Source organism: Dipodomys merriami, unplaced genomic scaffold (genome assembly GCF_024711535.1).
Source record: "Dipodomys merriami isolate MVZ:Mamm:240054 unplaced genomic scaffold, mDipMer1.0.p SCAF_9, whole genome shotgun sequence".
NCBI lineage: Eukaryota > Metazoa > Chordata > Mammalia > Rodentia > Heteromyidae > Dipodomys > Dipodomys merriami.
In genome coordinates, this window is record NW_027206512.1 from 26,157,636 (window position 1) to 26,179,419 (window position 21,784).

The 21,784-nt window shown below is 35.1% G+C and overlaps 1 protein-coding gene across 1 annotated transcript; it reads left to right on the plus strand.

Moving 5' to 3' along the window:
• The first annotated feature begins 9,595 nt into the window (after positions 1–9,595).
• On the plus strand, positions 9,596–19,891 carry LOC138820643 (transmembrane protease serine 11B-like). The gene is made up of 10 exons (XM_070012394.1): positions 9,596–9,648; positions 10,928–11,043; positions 12,407–12,522; positions 12,611–12,678; positions 14,071–14,231; positions 14,834–14,872; positions 15,637–15,814; positions 17,614–17,873; positions 18,603–18,745; positions 19,730–19,891. The coding sequence occupies exons 1-10, from the start codon at positions 9,596–9,598 to the stop codon at positions 19,889–19,891; spliced, it is 1,296 nt and encodes a 431-aa protein (XP_069868495.1).
• Positions 19,892–21,784: the final 1,893 nt, after the last annotated feature.

Consider the following 21,784-nt stretch of genomic DNA (forward strand, 5'->3'; position numbering starts at 1 on the left):
CTTCATACATGCTATACAAGCACTCTACCACTAAGCCACATTTCCAGACCCAAACTATCATTGTTATTATTATTCTGTGGAATAAAATCTCTTGGGAAAAGTTAAGCAAATGGTGAATTTTCAGAAACAAGAACATTTTGAACCAAACTATGTTCAGTGCTCTATTAAACTGATTGCTCCGAGTATATTCTAATCTTTGGTCACTAGGTGGCACTTGACAGCTGTAGGAACACAGAGGGACAAAACACACCTGGATTTAATGATGAAAGAGGTGACATTTATCAAGATGTTTTGTATTTATAAATGGATTTATTGAATGGTAATAGTAAGGACAATAAAATATAATAAAAAGATATTAATCATCATCATGAGTAATGGCAATAAATATATTAATGGTTTATGGACTGTACATTTTAGAGTATGATCTATGAACTTCTAAAAATAAGTTCACTATTAAAACATATGCCATGTTATGCTTCCAGAAGCCTCAAATACCCATGTCTAGTGACTGATCTGTACAATATAGGGCTGCGATGTTCACCAAATGAAATCTTCTGACGATGCTTTTCTTAGAATGCAACCGATCAGAAATGTTGCATAGCTAAAGCTACACACTGACTTAAAATACAATCCCAGATTTTACACTACCCGTGTAACTTAACTGTTACTTAAATAGCATAAGCCTAAATCACTCTTCTATAAGACAGGGATAATATTTACTCAAATAATTGTTATTGTATTAAAACTGAGTTGTTTGCAAAGTGCTTATCCCAGTTCTTAGAACCTGGCAGTCACTCAAGAGAGGGTGGCTGTTGTAACTATTGCTGAAATGAAACTGATATTTCGTTTTCACCAATATGGTGTGGTGTGATAATAGTAGATTGAACACAATTGTTTTGAAATGAAGAAATAATTAGTTCAACACACTATGTCAATATATGAACCCTTATTAAGCCAAAGATTCATTGGGATCTTTCCAGGCATATCTGTCAAGATATGTTCTCATTCTGAAGGTTTATTTTTATGTCTTTTTTCTATTTTTAAAGATGATAAATCTTCTTGACCATAGAGTGATTAGATTGTAATGAGAGATCTAAAGTATATTTGAATGTTTCCCTCTCCATAAATGCCTTTCTTGCCTCCTCAAGTAGGAGATAATTTCTTTTGAAATTCTTTACTGCTGAGAATATTTTTTATTTTCAGGTGAGTATAGATGAGGTTTGCATGCAGTAGTGAGATACACTATACACTATTTCTTTATGCTGTTTAGTTTCTGGCAATGGTAATGCTAAACGTTTTGGGTCTGCCAGGTGTGGTGGTACACACTTGTAATCTCAGTATTTGGAAGTTAGAGACAGGAAAACTGCAAATTTGAGGCCAGACTGGGCTATGCAGTGTTTTCTAGGCCAACTGGGCTTCTGAGAAATGACTCTCTCTCAAAAAAAAAAAAATAAGGAAAGAAAACTTGAAGGATTCTTGTCCCTCCTGCACCTCTACTCACCTTCTATCAGCTGAACCTGCATACTGCCGTCCTATCTGTTACCAAGGTGCTCTGATCTAAAATCGAGTCTCCATGCCAGACCCTTCATCTACTTAAGAAATCCACTCCAGAAATTCTTCTCTCCTTCTCCTGCACAGTTATGGGCAACTTTTCTTTTTGTCACTGCTTTGATCTTCAAAAGTGAAGGAGTAATCTCGATTCCATTTCCTCTACCAGCTGCATCTCTCAGCCTCGACAGCATGGCTACTCCTGCTCTCTTCTCTATCTTTGACAAAACTGCTTATGAAGACTAACTTTATGTGTCAACTTGAGTCACAGTGTTTCCCAGATCCTCATGATTTTTGGGTGGGTCTGTGAGATGTTCTTGATGAGATTATCGTCTGAATCAGAGGCTCAATAAGGTAGATTGCCATCAATCTTTTAAAGGTCTGACCATAACAAAAGGCAGAAGGAGCAGAAATGTGTCTCTTGGTATTCCTTACCTGTTTTCTTCTCCCCTCAGACTGGAATTGATATTGGCAATTCTCCTGCTTCTCAGGCCTTCCTACTTGAACTGAATAATACTACAGGCTTTGCTGCTTTTCAGCTTGCACACGATGGAGGGTGAAAATTTTTAGCATAGAAATTGAGTGAACCAATCTCTAAAAATAGATTTTTCTTTTCATTTGTTATCTTATATTACATGTATGTATGTATGCATGTATGTATGTATCCTCTATCTTATCTATCATCTACCATCTAGCCAGTTCCTGGCTTATGAATATTTTTTGCTTTATGATGGTCTGGAAGCAATATATATGCAGTAGAATATATTAAAATATCATACTTCAACTTTTAATCTTTTTTCCAACTAGTAATATACAATATGGGGTTTTCTATTGATACAGGACAGTATCTAAGAGTCCCAGCTCTTAGACATGTGGCTGGAATCATAAGCAATAGATATTTTATCATGTTCCTTGCTGGTAGGTGAGATATATTAAGGAAATTTTTTTTCCTGAAAATATTTTCAATTTTGGATGAGTTTATGATCTTGTCTATCCAATGATATAATTTATTCATCTTGTCTTCATTCAGTTCACTCTATTTATATCTATCATAGAAATGAAGTATTAAGGACCAGAGGTATGACTCAAGTGGTAGAGCACCAGCCTTGAACAAGCAAGCTAAGCAAGCTGTAGTTCAGATCCCCCTATTGGAAAAAATAAATAAAATAAAATAAAAATGAAAAATAAAATAAAACATTAAAATGAAACATTAGAATGTAATACAATTAAAAAGTGGTCTTTGTTAATTTTTTTATCCAGACTACCTAAAATTCATCATCACTAATGAAAAAGCAAACAGTATCAATAAGAATCATTTGTTATATAGATGTAAGCAGGAGAAAAGTGGTTTTTCTTTCTGTGTTGTAAGATCCCTCAACCTATGTGCTGGTAAGGAACATTGGATGCACAGGAAATTAGTATAAAGCCATGAGACCTTGTTTCACAAAACAAACAAAAAAGTTGGTGGCTAAAAATATCAAATAACTTGTATATTAGTTTAAAATAATAGTTTTATGAAGAAGTGCTCAACCTCCTTAGCCATAAAAGAAATGCAAATCAAAACAACATTGAGATATCACCTCACCCCAGTTAGAATGGCTATAATCAAGAACTCTAATAACAACATATGCTGAAGGGGATGTGGACAGAAGGGAACACTACTGCATTGTTGGTGGGAGTGTAAACTTGTTCAACCACTTTGGAAAGTAGTGTGGAGGTTCCTCAAAAGACTCCACATAGAGCTCCCCTATGATCCAACAATCCCACTTTTGGGCATTTACCCAAATGATCACAAACAAGGCCATACTAAAGCTACCAGCACAACTCTATTTACTGCAGTATTATTCACCATCGCTTAGAAATGGAACCAACCCCGATGCCCCTCAGTAGAGGAATAGATCAAGAAAATGTGGAATTCTATGCCTTCATCAGAAAGAATGACATTGCCCCATTCGTTAGGAAATGGAAAGACTTGGAAAAAATTATATTAAGTGAAGTAAGCTAGGCCCAAAGAAACATAGGTCCCATGGTTTCCCTTATTTGCAATAACTAGTATATGTCTGGGACAAGTAGAAAAGTTCAAAAGCTATGTACATATGACCACATAAAATGATGTTAAGCGAAATGAACCCCAACATAGGGACACAAGTGGTTTTTTTCTTTCTTGCTATTGTTTCTAATGTATTTATAATGTACCATGTGATTTTTTGTTTCCTTTGAATGTTCTTTCCCCATGGTATAACCCCTGTTTTCACTGTTTTAATGTCAGTGCCCTGCATCTTGTATATACACTTCTCTAGCTTGGGGAGGGGAAGGGAAAAAACAGAATGCTTAAATAGGGATACAGTTTGATCCATTGTAACAATGAGATGTACAAGACACTATGTTGAAAAAAAACTTTACAATTTAGGTGGGGAGGGAGTAAAAGGGGGGAGTATATTTGTAGAGGTGGGAGGGAAGGGAAAGTAGAGGAAAAACAAAGGAGGAGGTAACAATTCTTGATAGGAAATGTACTCATTACCCTGCTCATGTAACAGTAACCCCTCTGTACAGTATTTTTACAATAAAAAACATATTTAAAAAATAATAGTTTTATTGGATATTTCTACTGATAAAGTTTGCACTCAATTTATTGGCAAGATAAGGGTTCATTTCAAGTTTATGTAAAGTCTCAAATATGGTTTCCTGTAAGTTAGACCTTTACCATTTCTAAGTCAATTCTATGTGAATTGTTGACCTAAGTGCAAAGGCTAGCATATTAAAGTTTCTAGAAGAAAACATGGAAGACAATGAAAAATAAGGTAATTCTTATACTACATGCACAAATGCTTAACATGCTAACCTTAAAGCTAACTTTATCATTTTAAAATGAAAATTTAAAAATACTATTTTATTAAGGAGACTAGGGTTTGAATTTGGGGCCTCATGAATGCTACAGCCATGTCTCCAAGCCATTTCTTTGGTTTGGTGATTGATTGATTGCTAGTTCTTGGGCTTGAATTCAGTGGTTTGGAGGCTCGAACAGTGTGTCACATCATCTCTTGGCTAGATAGTTTATAACTGACACTTTACCACCTGAGTTACACCTCTAGACCAAGATTTTGCTGCTTAATTGTAGTGTTGTTGACATTTCTGCCTGGACTGTTTTTTGTGCTTCTTTATTTTTCCAGTCTGGCCTGGGTGCTATCCCTGAGTGTCTTTTTGCTCAAGGCTAGCACTCTATCACTTGAGCCACCGCTCCACTTCCAGCTTTTTCTTAGTACTTTATTGGAGATAAGAGTCTTACAGACGTTGTTACCCGGCTGGCTTTGAACTGTGATCCTCAGATCTCATCCTCCCGAATAGCTAGGATTATAAGTGTAAGCCTCTGGTGCCTGGCCCAGGACTGATTTTGAACCACAATCCTCCAGATCATATCCTCTTGAATAGCTAAGATTATAGTCATGTGCAACTTGTACCTGGTTGGTCAGGTTATTTTTGAGATAGGCTATCACTTTTTGTCTAGTCTGGCCTAGATTGCAGTTGTAGTTATGATTCTTGCCATAGCTGCAGTGACAGGTGAATACCACCATTGTCAGCTATTTGGTGAGGTGTATGTGTGGGTGTCTCATGAATTTTTTTCTCATCTATTCTTGGACCACCGTCCTGATCTCTGCCTCCTTAGTATCTAGGAGGCATAAGCTCTGATACCTGGGTAAAAATAGATATTGTTCTTTTAAAAAGCTTCCAGGGGCTGGGAAGGTGGCTCAGTGGTAGAGCGCTTGCCTTGCATGCATGAGGCCCTGGATTTGATTCCTCAGCACCACATAAGCAGGAAAAAAAAAAAGCCGGAAGTGGCGCTGTGGCTCAAGTGGTAGAGTGCTAGCCTTGAGCTGACGAGCTGAGGAACAGCGTCCAGGCCCAGACTTCGGGCCCCATGACCGGACCCACCCCCCAAAAAAATAATAAAAAGCTTCCAGGAAAGCATTCTATTTTCAGTAATGGATGCCTAATTAATATTCAAACATCCTAGAGCTAATAATATACAATTTTGGAAAACCAACTATGTGAAGTCAGTAGAAGGTGATTACAAACAAGCAGAAACAAAGGAAAGTTGATCAGTGAAAAGAAGGCCCTGCACTGGGTGGGACTTCTGCTGGAGAGTGACTGGTAAGAAAAACCCTAAATAATAAATAAGTAAAAGATATGTCTCCTATTGCATTTTGAAATTACAAAATGAAGTGACTTCATAGAAGGCAAGATTGTACAGATAAGTCATGCTCATAATCATCATGATAAAAAAAGGTTGAAGTTTTCCAGCTATTTCATGGGATAAATAGAATTCATGTTAAAAAAAATCTCCTTCCAGAAAATAGTTAGCAACATCTCATCTACAGGAATTATTAAAACTATGTAGCACTGACAAATGAAAGCTAAGTAGGCCAAGATGACAGGACGAAGAACTAAGGAGTGGAGGCTGCTTTGGACATGACAGAGGAGGCCTCACACGCCACTGGATAAAGGATCAGCTCTAGTAATAGGTGTAAGGGAGTCAGCTATTCATAAGAAATGAATAGTAAGAAATTTAAAGCATGAAATTAAGTTATTTCATGTCAGTACAATAATTCTTGAAGCTTTATAAATATCTGAATAAAAAGGAGCTAATAGAACATCTGAGGGAAGGTAGGAGGAGGACACAGAATCAGAGGGGCCCATCAGCTGCACTGGACACTGATGAAAATGAACTAAGCAACTCAAAGGCAGCGATGGGAGGGAGGGAATGAGAAGGAAAGAGGGAACAGCTGACACTAAGCAAAAGGAAAGAAATGTAAATATCACCGGATGTGGAAGAAATGGTTGTATTTCAGAGCTCATAGCCTTCACAAACTTTATGGACCATGATGGTGACAATTGACCTTGTGAAGGTTGAAGTGTGTTGGTGGCTTTAACTGAGTGTCGCTGTTTCACAATACTGTGAAATATGTGAAATTTATATAATCACCTAATCTCAATAAAATATATTTTAAAAAGAGCTAATATATTTTAGATAAAAACACCACAAAGTATTTTAAAGAAATTAATATGAAAAATTCTTAATATTTTATGCTTCACATAAAACACAAAAAGAAAGATAATGATCAATTACACCAGTAAGAATATGAGAATAAAATAATTCCTGTGGGTGAAAAGATCCCATTAAATGATAAAATGTCAAGCTATGTCCTAAGAATTGTATATGTTCTCTGAGATTATTAAATAGATGAACGTAGCTGATAATACCCACAATATATAAATAAGGACAAAAACGTTAATAACCTAATGGTAAAACAGGATAAGCTTATAAGCAAAACTCAGAAATGAAAAATCCAAATTTCTCTCAAATATGTAAAGTAATGTTTATTCTCAGATAAAACAAAGAGAAATCACAGTTAAATAGAATTCCATTTGTAGTAGAATGATGGCAGGTCAGTTACATTAAAATTCATATATTATCAAAAGTCATTTGCCCAGAGTTTCTTCCTGGTGATTTTTATTGAGGAAGAACAAGCCAGACTAATAGAATTGGTTAAACACAGGGTTAGGATTATCCTTATTTATCACAAAGCTATTTCTTGGGTGTACCTCTTGGATGACAAATCCATGCTGGGCTATTATTATTATTTTTCTTACTAGTAAATCAAGAAAAATTGTCCTTCCTTGTGTGACTCCTGTCTCAAAAGCACTGAAGATGTTACTGTCATAAGCACAAGTCAAACAAGTTTTATCTTACCTGTTCTTTACATTTCGCCCAGCCCAGAAAAAAATCCAGCCAACCAATACTGGATTCAACACATAAATCAAATACTATACCAGAAGGTTCCTATATCTGTCACCGCTATAATCAGCCTCATCATGTTCACCACATTATCCTTGATATCACCTCAACAGTCAGAACATTATGTACAGGTAAATGGGATTTTATTTGGGAGGTGATATATGAAAAAATCTAACTAGGAGACAAGAATTATCTTCTAGGTTTTTCAATTGTTGCTTTTTATAATTTAATTTTTGTTTCTAGGCCCTGTCAACCAAACTATGCTACTGTTTGATGTCTAAAGGTAGTTAAAGTTCCTGAAAATTTTTCAAAAAGTAAAAAAATAAAAGTTAGGAAAACCGAATTTATCAAGATTTTGCTTATAGGAAAAGAATATAAACTTACAATTGACTTGAAGCCTTACGGAAATAAGACATAGCATTATTTTTCATGGCTCACCAATAAAGGACATTATGATATAAAAGAATTAATAGAATGACAGAATTGTGTATGGTATTTTTTCTTATAAATAAGTAAATAAAAATTTTGTAAAAATAAGAAAATGTATTTTGCAATATATCTTGAATTAGCAGCTGGTAAAATTTAGGTGCTTCTCAAACATCACAAATTTCCAGATGGCTTCCTTTTGTAGGATATTTTTGCTGCCTAGAATCCCAGGAGAAAATGGAGGTAGAAGACAGTTAATATGTTTCTCTGCTTTCTGTTCCGGCTGTCATTCTAGTGACTGAAAAGCTCAATGGACAGGTAGTAGGGTTGCTTATTGTATAATCTCTGGGGAATTTTATATTGGACACATGGAATTTTATATTGGACACTCCATTCATATAGCAGAATTTATGTGTATCTTATTTAAATGGATTGTAAATCAAATTGTAACGGCTAAAAAGTATGCTTTTGTGTGCTGTATGGTTTCACTGCTAAAGAACCACCAGAAAATGGTTATGAAGAAATCCAAAGTAGGAGGTGGCACCTGTCATGGACACTCGGTAAAATTATAAATGAAGTTGATGTTTGAATATTGTGAATACTGTATTTACTGTAACTTTTGCAATCAGTAGTATTACTACATGTTGAATAAGGTTAATTGTGCCAAAATAACAATGGAATCTTATTTGGAGTAGGTTCAGACCAAAAGTGAATCAATTTTAGTTTTATAAAACATGTGGATTAGTTTGAATTGATAGAAAATTGTTTGTAACAATTCCTTCTGTCAACTAAGCAATTCATCTTGAAATGCAAGTTTCTGAAAAGTGTGATTACAAGTGAATTTTGTAAGTGAAAAAGTAAATTATTTTATGAATAGAACTATTTATGTTTCGAATATCAAAACTTCATCTATTATTCCCAGAATCTATGTATTACCTTTACTCTAAGAAAGATTGAGTTAATCATAAATCACTGCGATCTTTTTCTAAATTTATTTAAAAAGTATATTTTTAATTATCTTTAAGTAGTTGTACAAAGGAGCTGCCAATCCAAAAAGCAGTTTATGAAGACAGTGTGTCTGGATCAAGGTCATTCCTTTCAACATTCTCACCCATCCCTTCCAACCTGCTGTTATCTGTTAGATACAGAAGAAATTCCTTTGTTATTTTGGCAAGAAGAGAACAGGCATGTAAAGGAGAAAAATTTTATCAATTCTATGCAATCTACTGATTGCAAAAGTTACAGTAAATACAGTATTCACAATATTCAAGCATCAACTTCACTTATAATTTTACCTTGAGTGTCCATGACAGATGCCACTTTCTACTTTGGATTTCTTCATAACCATTTTCTGGTGGTTCTTTAGCAAGGAAACCATACAGCACACAAAAACATACTTTTTAGTTGTTACAATTTGATTTACACGGCATTAAATAAGATTCAGTTCTTACAGCATCCAAAGGTGGCTTTAGGAAAATATTTTCTTCTGATCTGTGAAGTAGTGATTATTAATATGGAAATCATTTTATTTAAAGTCATTATTTAGACTACCTAATATTTGACTAATACGCAGATGGAGCTCAGAAAGACAAAGCTGCTGCACTAGGTGAAGTGACTAATCCTAAATAAACTTGAGACCTATCATAGTACACATTTTATAGTCATTAGAGAAAACATGTTACCAAATATTAGTAAATAAACATTGTAGAAGACACATCTTTCCTGGCATTTTTCTCTTGGAGAATGTGATTAAACAGAACTTTACTATGAAAGCAGAAGTGGACTATGATTGAGATAGGGAGTTTCTTAGGAGAGCTTTGACGAATAATGTTTCTGGGAAATAATAACACATCATTAAAAGCGACAGGTATAAGGGAGAGGTAGGATTAAGAACAGAGGACATAGTGAAGAGGAAATAAAACTAGGTGGAGTCATGCCATTGTGGTTTTAAGTAATGTTAAAAACAGGGAAGAACAAAAAGCAAAAAAGAAAATACCTTACCTATCTGTTTTAGGAGGGAAGAAAGCAGAAATAATTAATTTATTAACAGTGAAGAATATATCCTGGATTGTAGACTTCTATTTTAAAACTTTATTCAGGGTGATACAGAATGCAAATTGAGGAAACACCTGCACTTGTTTGGAAAGGTAAAAAAACATTGACTATATATCCTTTTTTAAATGGGCAAATTACATGGCATCATGTTTTTCAAGCTATGAAAAATAATTGGAGTCCAAACCTTGTATAGACTATGTTCAATGTATCCATAACATCTATTCACAACTAAAAGCTATTCTATCTGTAGAGATAGAATAAGTCACATTTTTTCTGATACTGTTTTATTTAATTGTTCAGTGTTAATGATAAAACAATGAAATATGCTACAATTTATATTGCATATGCATAGTCCAACATCCAAAAGCTATAAAACATAGCTGAGTAAAAATTAAATAGAAAAGAGACTTCGAGCTGGTGACTCCTGTCTGTAATCCTAGCTACTCAGGAGGCTGAGATAGGAGAATCACACTTCAAAGCTAGCCTGGGCAGGAAAGTTGAGGGAGACTCTTATCTCCATTAAAAAGCCAGAGTAGGAGCTGTCTCAAATAGTAGAGTGCTACCCTTGAGCTAAAAAGCACAGGGACAGTGCCCAGGCCCTGAGTTCAAGCCCCAGGACTGACACGAAAAAAAATTAGAAAAGAAAGTAATCTATAACAGGGATTATTGCAGTTGACAGCATTTTCTCTTCCACATTTATTAACCTACAAATGATGTCATATTACTATATTTAAGTGAGTCTATGAATTGTTATATATCCATCTACATGATATGGCTATAATTTCCTAAATATGAAAGGACCACCCTGAATATTTTGCTATCAGCTTTAGACTTTTACAAAATAAGAAAAGTCAACTTCTCAGCAACATGACGGCAGAGACTGTGTTTACTTTTGCCCACTTCATGTAGCCCAAGCTGACATGTGCTCAGATATGACTTTTTAAGTGAATGATTATTAGGCTCTCTTACCTTTGATTGGAGGTGACTGTGATTTAAAATAACAAATGCTTAACTTACCATCAAGGTATGTGAGTTGAATAAGAGCCAGGTGGATTTGGAATGTCTACTGTTTAATTTAAACCATTTATTTTTCCATTTTCACAGACCCAACATATCCTTCCAGAGGACATCTTGGCCACTATGGATAATTTTTAGTATTCTTGGAACAATGGTAATCCTGGGAGTAACTATTGGTCTACTTGTACATTTTCTGGCAGTTGGTCAGTATTTACTACTTTCGGCTTTAATCTATATTAGTGACTGAGTGACTGTCCCTTTACTTTAGAACATAAGAGAAGGAAAAATATTACCTTTCTTCAAGGAAGTTTTCTCATTTGCTTCATATTTGCTAACTATTTTATTTCTACATCATATTTTCATTATTTGGCATTGAAGTTTTCAAATTTTGTTTAGATGCTCCTCACACATGATGTAATTAATTATGGCAATATGGGCAGTATTGAAATGTTCAATACTTTGGTGGCAATGTTAATTTTCAACAAAGGAGCTGTGCTGTGGTCTTATAGTTGGATCTTTATATCCTTTAGTAAATATACTTCAAACTGTAGAGATCCCTTTTCTTCTTTCTCAAGTTTATTGGTTATTAAGATATAATGGATAAGAAGCAATGGATAATCCAGAAATGAGTTTCCTAATTGTAGGTGGTTAAATATGGTCAAAATAGCTTAATGTTTATACAAATATAATATTTTTAAATTGCTGTTAGTAACAGTACACTTACAAAGTTTGGTTTTCCAATTTATTTTTACCTTTCAAATATATAAGCTCTTAAATTTGTGCTTGAGCCTTTCAGTAATCGTTAAGATGGGAATGCTGTGTGGTTGCTGAGTCACTCTTCATTTCCCTTCTTTTTCTCTATTATTATTATTATTATTATCATCATCATCATCATTATTATCATTAATTGTGTGTGCTGGACTTGGGGCTTGAAATCAGGGCCTGGGCACTGATCCTAAACTTTTCTTGCTCAAAGTGAACAAACACTACCTCTTGAACCATAGCTCTACTTCCTCCATTTCTGGCTTTTTGGTAGTTAATCGGAGGTAAGAATCTCATGGACTTTATTGACCAGGCCAGCTGTAAACCACAATCTTTAGATCTCAGCCTCCTGAACTGTCAGGTTTACAGGCTTGAACCACACCTGGCTTGTCAGGAAATATATATAAATATTTTATGTATAGTTGAAATAAACAATAGTTTATTTTTTCTTTTTCTTTTCCTTTTTTTATTGTTAAGGAGAGATACAGAGGAGTTAGTTACAGTTACATAAGTAAGGTAGTAAGTACATTTCTTGTCAAACTTGTTACCCCTTTCTTTTTTGAAATTTACATTATTATTATTATTATTATTATTGTTATTATTAATATAAAGGTGATGTATAGAGTGATTACAGTTACATAAGTCAGGTAAAGAGTACATTTTCTTTCGTACAGTGTTATCCCTTCATTCTCTCTCTCAGGTTATTTCAAAATTTGAGTTAATTACTACTTTTTTAGGCAATGGTATTAAGGGACCTGAGACCACTTTCTGTTTTGAAACTGTGATGTTGTCTTCATTTCACAGGAAAAATGTATTATTACCAAGGTGATTTTCACATTTCTGGAGTCACATATAATAGCAGTTGTGAAACTACTGCTTCCCAAGCTAACACAGAATTGAGCCGAGATATGGAGACTAAGGTAAGTCAGAGATTGCCTTTACCAACTTCACTGTAAACTTGATTTTAATATACACAGTGGCTCTTTGTTTTCTCCTTTTTTTGTACAGATGTTATCTGTGTTTCAGAATTCTAGAATATTTAAAGAATATGTCAGCTCGCAGATCATCAATTTTTTGTAAGTACAATTTTATTCAAGATTGTATGGAGTAGAAAGTAGGTGATGTAGCCCTGAGTTTAGACAAAAACCAGTATAAGACAGATAAACAGAATTGGGTTTCTGGCCTAAATATGCGTTTGAAATGTGTTTGGTCATGGTACAGACAGGAAGGGATTCAGGGGGGAATGTAGGGAGTATAGGAAAGCATGATAAAAGTTGACAGCAAATTGTAATTTGATAATTGTCAGCGTCTAGTTTAGAGAGTTTGTACTCTCACAACAAAACAGAAGGTCCAATTTGAACAACTAACTAACTTGCCTATTATAAAAAACACCTTCAGTTATCTTTCAGCCAGTCAAATTATTTGGACATAGAATTGCAAATTTAAAAATTGTGATTCGTCAGGCTGGGAAGGTGGCTCAGTGGTAGAGCGCTTGCCTTGCATGCATGAGGCCCTGGGTTCTATTCCTCAGCATAAGCAAAAAGAAAAAAGCTGGAAGTGGTGCTGTGGCTCAAGTGGTATAGCGCTAGCCTTGAGCTGAAATGCTGAGGGACAGCGCCCAGGCCTAGAGTTCAGGCCCCACGACCGGACCCCCCTCCAAAAAATTGTGATTCGTGGCCAGGAACCAGTGACTTATGCCCTTCATCTTAGCTACTCAGGAGGCTGAGATCTGAGGTTCACATTCAAAGCCATCATGGGCAAGAAAGTCTGCAAGACTCTTATCTCCAATTAACCACAAAAAAGCCAGAAGCAGAGCTGTGGCTCAAGTGGTAGAATATTAGCCTTGAGCAAAAAAAAAAAAAAAAAAAAAAAAAAAAAGCTCAAGGACAGCATCCAGGCCCTGGATTCAAACTCCTGAATCAGCTTCTTTTCTGGTTAATAAATAGGCACGCAATACGTAAATAACCAAGATTGTTTTTATGATTTTGTATTTTTACAATGAGCCTTCTCAGTGTTTATTTATATTGGAGCAGACCACTTCTGCCCAAGAAGCCAACAAAAGCTCCAGTGTAGATGCTGGGTGTATGTTTTAAAATTCTTCCCTGCCCTTTCTCAACTTCCTGATTGACCTCTTTTTCAAAATTAATTACAGAAAAACATTCTGCATGAAAACTCTGGTGTCTATTGCATTGTAATAAATTTTGAGAATCATTGACTGGCTAAGATTCAGTTTTTCATATGTGTCTGAAATTCTAAGTTCTAATTTGTGAGTTCATAACTTCTGTCACCAATAGTACCAGAAAACTTTTAGGAACCCTTGTACTTTATATTGGGCTATTATCTGCATATTATTGTTAACAAATGTAAAGAGATAAATGTGGTAATGAACATATTGGCCATTCAAAATACTCTTAAACTATCAAAAAGAATCGGAAAGTGGCATTTCAGAACATTTCTGTTGTTTTTAGGCCTCATCCAAATGGGTCGAAGGTACAATTACATTTGACATTCAAGTTCCCTCCAGGAAAGAGTCAGAGCATGAGGAGTAAAATCAGAGCTATCTTACATCAGATGTTGAAAGACAACATGGCAACCTGGAAAGCAGTTCCCACTTCCATTAAAATTATCGGTATTTTACTGATTTCTGTTTTTATAATTGTTTAAGAAAAGTAGTAGAGGAAAATGAACTAACAGTTTCTGGAATTTGCAAAGATTGTTTTTTCTTAAAATGTAGATAACGTTCAGCAAATATATGCATCTGCTTTTTAACTTCTTTGAATGCTTTATTGCAAGTATGACAATTAAAATACTAGTGGCAACATCAGCAATAACATAATGAAATCCTCCACACATTGTTTGAAAGAAGACTGGAGAGGGAAGCACAAAATGAAAATGCAGTGGAGGACCATGGATATATTCAAAGGCACTGTGCACATATCTGAAAATGGGCCACATTCTATTACAAAGAAACTAATTTGAAACAAATCACAAACAGGAGAGCTTTGTTTTTATTTCCTTTTCTCTTTTCCTATATCACGTGATGATGATTTGAAGAGATGTTTGATAAGTAAGAATCAGAGAATTTGATAACCAACACATTTACAAATCTAAATAGTTCAATGTTGGGCATAATTGGGCCATTAAAGTTAGTATTTATCTTTTGAACTTGAATCAACTTGTTGGTAATATTTTTACAATTTTTTTTTTTTTTTACCAATTTCTCACTTTCAGAAATCAGCAAGTTTAAGTCTGACATGCTTGTCAACAACTGTAAGTTAAGAAATTTAAATTTAATGTAAATTTCTACAAATGTTTTTCATGAAAAGATCTTAATGTGGAAGTTTACATTACTCTTTCAAAATTACTGGAGGAAGTGGTGCTGTAGCTCAAGTAGTAAGGCGCTAGCCTTGAGCTGAAGAGCAGAGGGACAGCGCTAAGGCCCACAGTTCAAGGCCCATGACCGACAAAAGAAAAAAAAACTCAAAATTACTGGATATGCCAGATATAAATCTGGAGATCCTTTAGAAACCATTGGACTGACTTTAATATTCATAAAGATTGATACCAAGGGTGAAATGAGAACGAATTCTAAATAATGGAATTATGAATAGAGGCTATCATATTTAAAGAACAAAATTAAAAAGACAAGTGAAAAAGGATAATTTTGAATAAAAGAAAATGTAACAGATGAAATAAATCAAATATTCATTCCATTATAAATACAATTCTACGTTGGAAAATAAATTCTCTCTGTTGCATGCAAAGTACATCTACTTCTTGACAAAATTCTGCAGAGAACTTTGCAATTTAACCCATAGGTATAATAAAAGGCAGTGGTTAAAGTATGGTTAAGACTAGAAAAGAGTAAATCAGAGTCTCTCAGGAAAGATAGAAGGAACAGTCATGTGGTAACAGCACATGGCAGAAAGGAGCCGAGTCACTTAGAAGAAGGGTTTCAATTAATGTTTTTAGGTAACATTTCTTAAGCATAACCAAAGATAACTTATTCTGGTGTAAAAAAATCTTTTCTCTAGGTTGTGGAAGACCAGTGGTCAACAGCATTGCAACTGGCAACCGGGTTGTGAATGGGAAAAATGCCCAAGAAGGGGCATGGCCGTGGATGGCCAGCATACAATGGAGGGGCACACACTTCTGTGGAGCCTCACTGATCAGCAGCAGGTGGTTACTGTCTGCTGCTCACTGCTTTGTTAAGTAAGTTAAAAATTTGATGAAATGTAGGATTTGGGGTACAGGTTTATTCTGAGTAACATGCGTGGGCTAACCTAAATGTTTGAGGGATCACCGAGACAAAACAAAGTTTTCTAAACATACAAAATTGATTATTTCCTGGATAACTAAATGACAAGAAAAGTATTTAACTTTGAACAGAAGAGGGAGGAATTGAGCAGAAAAATGTCACACTTGCCCCAATAGCTAATTTGGCCGGGTTGTAAATATTTTGCTTATATTATTTCATAGTCACAATAATTCTCAACAATAATTAGAACAATAAACACAGTAATTACTATCTTATTATATGACTTGACCAATTTAAAGATGAGGAAATAAAAGCTCAGAAAAGTTGGCATAGTTAACTTGCCAAAAACCATACAGCTCTTATGTGATAGAAATTGAATACATACACTGGTACATCTGATATAAATTACCAGGAGCTCATTTGTCTTGCCCTTTAGGAATTTTCAGTCTCACTGAAGGAAAAAAATATATATTAAAGCAAAAACATTATATACTAAGAATAGAAGGCAGCAGGTTTGTGGTAAAATCACACATGTGACTCACAGTAAGAACTATGGAAAGTAAAAGATAGTTTATCTGTCTGTGCTATAAAGATAATAAGATTTGACTTGAATATAATATTTGATCGATAAGGGTGGATGGATGAGAAGGCATCACATGTATTTCTAGTTTAGAAAACTTCCTTCTTTAAATGTGTGGAAAGGGAACAGCATGAGTTGTGTTCTTCAGATAATAAACAAAGGAGAAATGATTTTGTAAAATGAAATATTAGAAAATATGTTTTGAAATTTTAGTTATATATATTGATTTGGACAACTCTGAAGAATTAATAAGAAACTTAGGAAAGTAACATATTTTTGCAAACTACATTCACAGGAATGTACTTTTTCAAAAAGTAGCCCATGATCATGAACTACATGGGAACTTTTTAAAAGTGTAGAACCTTTAACAACTCAGTGGGTTTATGAAACATACATCTCTGCAGTGGAACCTGAATTGACTGGAAGTAAATGAAGTGCAAGAACCACTGTTGCTCAATCATGGCTTCACTGAAGGTTTGAGAATGGGAGACAGAGCATGAAGGTTTTGAAGCTTTAAGAAAAAAAAAATGGCACCTGAAAAAAAAATGGTTGGAGCTGGTGGCTCACACCTGTAATCCTTGCTATTAGGAGGCTGAGATCTGAGGATTACAGTTCAAAGCCAGCCCAGACAGGAAAGTCTGTGTGACTCTTATCTCCAATTAACCACTAGAAAACTGGAAGTGGCACTGTGGCTCAAGTGGTAAAGCACTATCCTTGAGCAGAAGAGCTTGGGGACAGCACCCAGGCCCAGAGTCCAAACCCCACCACTGACAAAAAAAAAAGGCATCTGAAATTTTGAGAGAGAGGTGAAAACATACAGAGTGGTTATAGCCTTAAATTAGAGAGTTTCTGTGAGAAAGTGGAGCTAATCAGGAAATCTAAATTACAGTTGAAGAGAAAGATGTGCAACATTTTATACCCACAAGCCTAAGTGGAATTAAATTTGCACAGGAAACATCTATCAACGTCTCTCACTGTGAAAATCCCCAGTGAGTAGAGGGATTGAGCATTCTTTTATAAACTGCAAACTTATAACATCTTTAGGGTTGAGAAATACTTTTTAATAAGAATTTAAATGCTGTGTAGTGTCATTTGAGAACTGCATGCCTTCAAGGTAAGAGATCTTGACTGTTGAGAAAACTGAATATATCTAAATTAAATTGTGTCTTCTAGGAAAACAAGTTTAAAAGATTGGACTGTCAACTTTGGACTAGTAGTAAATAAACCATATATTACACACAAAGTGCGGAGGATCATTTTACATGAACATTTTAAATCTGCTGGCGTTCACAATGATATCGCACTTGTGGAACTGGCTAATGAAGTGTCTTTTACGAAGTATATTAGGAAGATTTGCCTTCCTGAAGCCAGCATGAAGCTCTCCGAACAGGACAATGTTGTGGTAACAGGATGGGGAGCACTTTCTATGAATGGTAAATTTTCCCATCAAAACTGAGAAGCTAGCTGGGCACTGGTAGCACATACCTGTAATCCTAGCTACTAAGGAGGCCAAGATCTGAGGATCATACTTCAAAGCCAGCCTGGAAAGGAAAGTCCGTGAGACTCTTATTTCCAATAAATTACTCAGAAAAAGCCAGAAGTCGCACTGTGGCTCAAGTGGTAGAGCATTAGCCTTGAGCAATAAGAAGCTCAGGGACACAGTCCAGGTAGCAAGTTCAAGCCCCATGACCAACGAAAACAAGCAAATGAAAATCAGAGAAGCTTAAACAATCCAAAAATTAGTCATTCCCTCGTGCAATCCATTAATCAGTAAATATTGTTTAAAAAAGATAATCAAGGCAGTGGCAAGGACACAAAGGCTTATCTTCAATTTCTGAAATATCTCTAGAAATAGAATTGGGAAAAATCATTATGTATGAGACAGTCAATAATAATATACATCTGCAAAGAACCATTGAGTGAATCCTGGGTCTCTTCTGGATCTTGGTAATTTAAAAAATCTACATGATGCCAAATGGCTTTTAAAATTTTTTTCTGGGCCAGTCCTGGGACTTGAACTTAGGGTCTGGGCACCGTCCCTGAGCTTTTAGCTTAAGGCTAGTACTGTACCACTTGAGCCACAGCCCCATTTTGGGCCAAATCTTCTTTATTGCAACCAATATGGCTGAGATTTCTGTAATGCAAACCTTTCTTCCCTTCAGGTCCTCGACCAGTGATACTCCAAGAAGCTCCTTTGAAGATTATTGACAATGAAATTTGCAATGACCCACATGTGTTATCTGGCTTGGTGCTAGACACCATGCTATGTGCTGGATACTTGTCAGGAGAAGCTGATGCCTGCCAGGTACATGCAGCTATTACTCAAATGTTTTCTCCCAAAGTGCTAATTAACGGGGAGTTTTTGTTAACATATCTTTATGTACTACTGATTTCCACTATTTATTATTTTTAATCCGGATAGAGAAATCCACTTGAAAATGATCAGTTCTATGTATGTGTCCTATGTACAGTCTAGATGCTTGGGATAAACATAAATCCTTCTTTCATGGAATAAGCTTAATTTCTACCAACAAAAAGTATTCAGTGTAAGAATCCTCACAAATAATTATGCTTTGAGGGCTTAGAGATACCACAAGTGATGGAATGTTTGTCTAGTAAGTACAGGGTTCTCAGTTCAAATCTCAGTACCACCAAAAGGAAAAAAAATAAAAGAAGACCCTTACAAATTAAAGTACTTAGACATTTATAAAAGTAAACAGTCCTATGTTTTGGGAAGCCTGCAGATCAAGGCATTGCAGCCTCCTCCAGAGAGACGGTGGAAAGTTGAGCTTGTGTTCATATCCCCAGGGATTTCACGGAGACAAACACACTGTCAAGTTCACAGCACCGAGTTGCCTTCTCCTTGTTTTAAGACTCTTTTTATTTTTTAAAAATTTGTCAGTTGTGAGGCTTGAACTTGGGGCCTGGGAGCTGTCCCTGAGCTTTTCTGCTCAAGGCTAGTGCTCAAAGTGGTAACTTTGATCCTGTCCCGACTAGCTTTGAACTGTGACCCTCAGATCTCAGCCTCCCTTGTAGCTAGGATTACAGGCGTGAGCCTCCAGCACCCAGCTTAAGACTGAACCCTTATCAAATTCTGGTCTACTCAATACAATATTTGGTAGCTGGGGGTAATATATGGTGGTCTGTATGATCCTGAGTTTTTGCTAATGCCAATTGTTCCAGAATCCTAAAAGAAAATGATTTGGTTTCACTACCCAGGGGCTAAATTCCAAAACAGAGGCAAAAGGAAAACTTTATAAAAAGATAAGGAATACTTGTTCTCTTCTAGAATGATTCCGGTGGACCATTAGCTTATATTGACTCCAGGAAAATCTGGCACGTTGTTGGAATCGTAAGCTGGGGTGAAGGATGTGCTAAAAAGAATAAACCAGGTGTCTATACACGAGTGTCTTCTTATCATGATTGGATCATCGCTAAGACTGGACTCTGAAAGAAAAGTAATTATGAAATTGAATATCTTATCTATTGCATCAAGATCCTCTTTTTCTTTTAAATAATGGCAAATGGATCATTTTCTTATGTAACAAAATACAAATATCTATATATCATTATATAAAGAGCACTATTTGATTATTTATCTATTTAGCTAATTCAGAAGACAGAAAGAAAAGAAATAAGGCCCAAACACTATTTTTAGTAATCACCTAGCTTTAATTAAATCTTATAATTATGTGCAGAATGTTTTTTTCATAATTAACAGGAAGTAAACATTCTGTAAGTATGAGAACAAGTATGTAGGATCTATCAAATACATTATATTAAATAAATTATATTTTACCTTATTAAGCTAAAATGTGGGAGACAAATAATTTGCATTTTATTTATTTTTTTCTCTATATGAGATAGTCTATGTACCTCATAAAGTCAGATGTTGGGAGAGAGAAGGACAGTCACAGGTTGATCTAGATGAATTCTCTCCATTCATAGATTAAGAAACTGAAACCTAGAGAAAATAAATCACTCACTAGTTAATATTATTCATCTTGATAAGCCAGGTGAATCGAACCTGTTCAGTTTAGATCCAAAATGTGTTAGTAATAAAGAATGATCTCTTGTCTTTCCTCTAATGATGAAGTAATTGTACTGACGGTTACACTTATATAAATCAGGCTGTAACTACAATGTATGTTGCCTTCTCCTTCATTCTTCCGGCCCATGCTTACCTTCAAGTTGCAGAGTTCATTTGTACATAATGCATATTGAATTCAATGGCTTACAGTTGCCCACCCAAGAATAATTTCTTTTTAAAAATTTTATTGTATTGTAAAGATGCTGTACAGCGGGATTACAGTTACATGAGTAAGGCAATGAGTACATTTCTTGTTGATCATTGTTATCACTTCCCTTGTTGAGGGGAGAATAATTTCTAAATTACATTTTCTTATATAAATCATTATATCCATCTTATTGTTCTTTGTTTATTTCCTTTTTCATCAAAAATATTGCCTTGAAGGCAACTATAAAACACCTATTTCAGTAGCTCTCCTTAAGGTGAAAGTACAATTGTGTGATAGGTTGACTTTGTAATCCCTGCAAATAATTTGCCTTTTGTAGTTCTTTCAAATGAAAAAAAGATGTAGCATCAAAAATTTAAAGGCAGGTAGAATAAACTGAACAAAAATTATTTTATCTGTCTGTGGTGTTGCTATTTTCATGCTTTCTATGGTGTGAAGTATGAACTCTGCTGGAAATCCATACCCCAAAAGGTGACAAGGTGGAGACTTTTCCATCCTTTACTCAAGAAGCTCACAAATATTTATTGAGCATCTCTATATCTAGGACCATCATGAATAGAAAAAGTATCTTTCTTTAAGAATTCTACTTTTAGTGGATAGAAAAGAACAAATAGGCAGTGAAAAAAACTAGTATCCTTGAGTATTTTTCTATGCCATTCATCACGACTTGTCCTCCTCCTAAATAACTCATTCACTTCATCTCTCCTTAACTTGAGCAATTTCTTTTCTCCCTCTTACATTCTCTTGATGATCATGCTCATTATTTCACCAATTTTTTTAAAAAAGAAATCAGTAAGATGAGAATTTCTACTGGTATTTACTATGAAAACCAAACAATCAACTTTCTTCTCTTTAGGAATATAGGTAAGTGGACCGTGGGGCCAAACAGCCTGTGTTTGCTTTCCCCACGACTACTAGATGTGGGAATTTGGGCAATTACTTGATCTCAATATTCTTCAGTTCCTTGATGTCACATAGGGATAGAATACCACTTCCTGGTGTGTTGTGTTCAGTTCACAAAGTCATGTATTTGGAACACATAACAAATATATGGCTATTGTCTCTATATTTCTTTCTTTCTGTTTTTG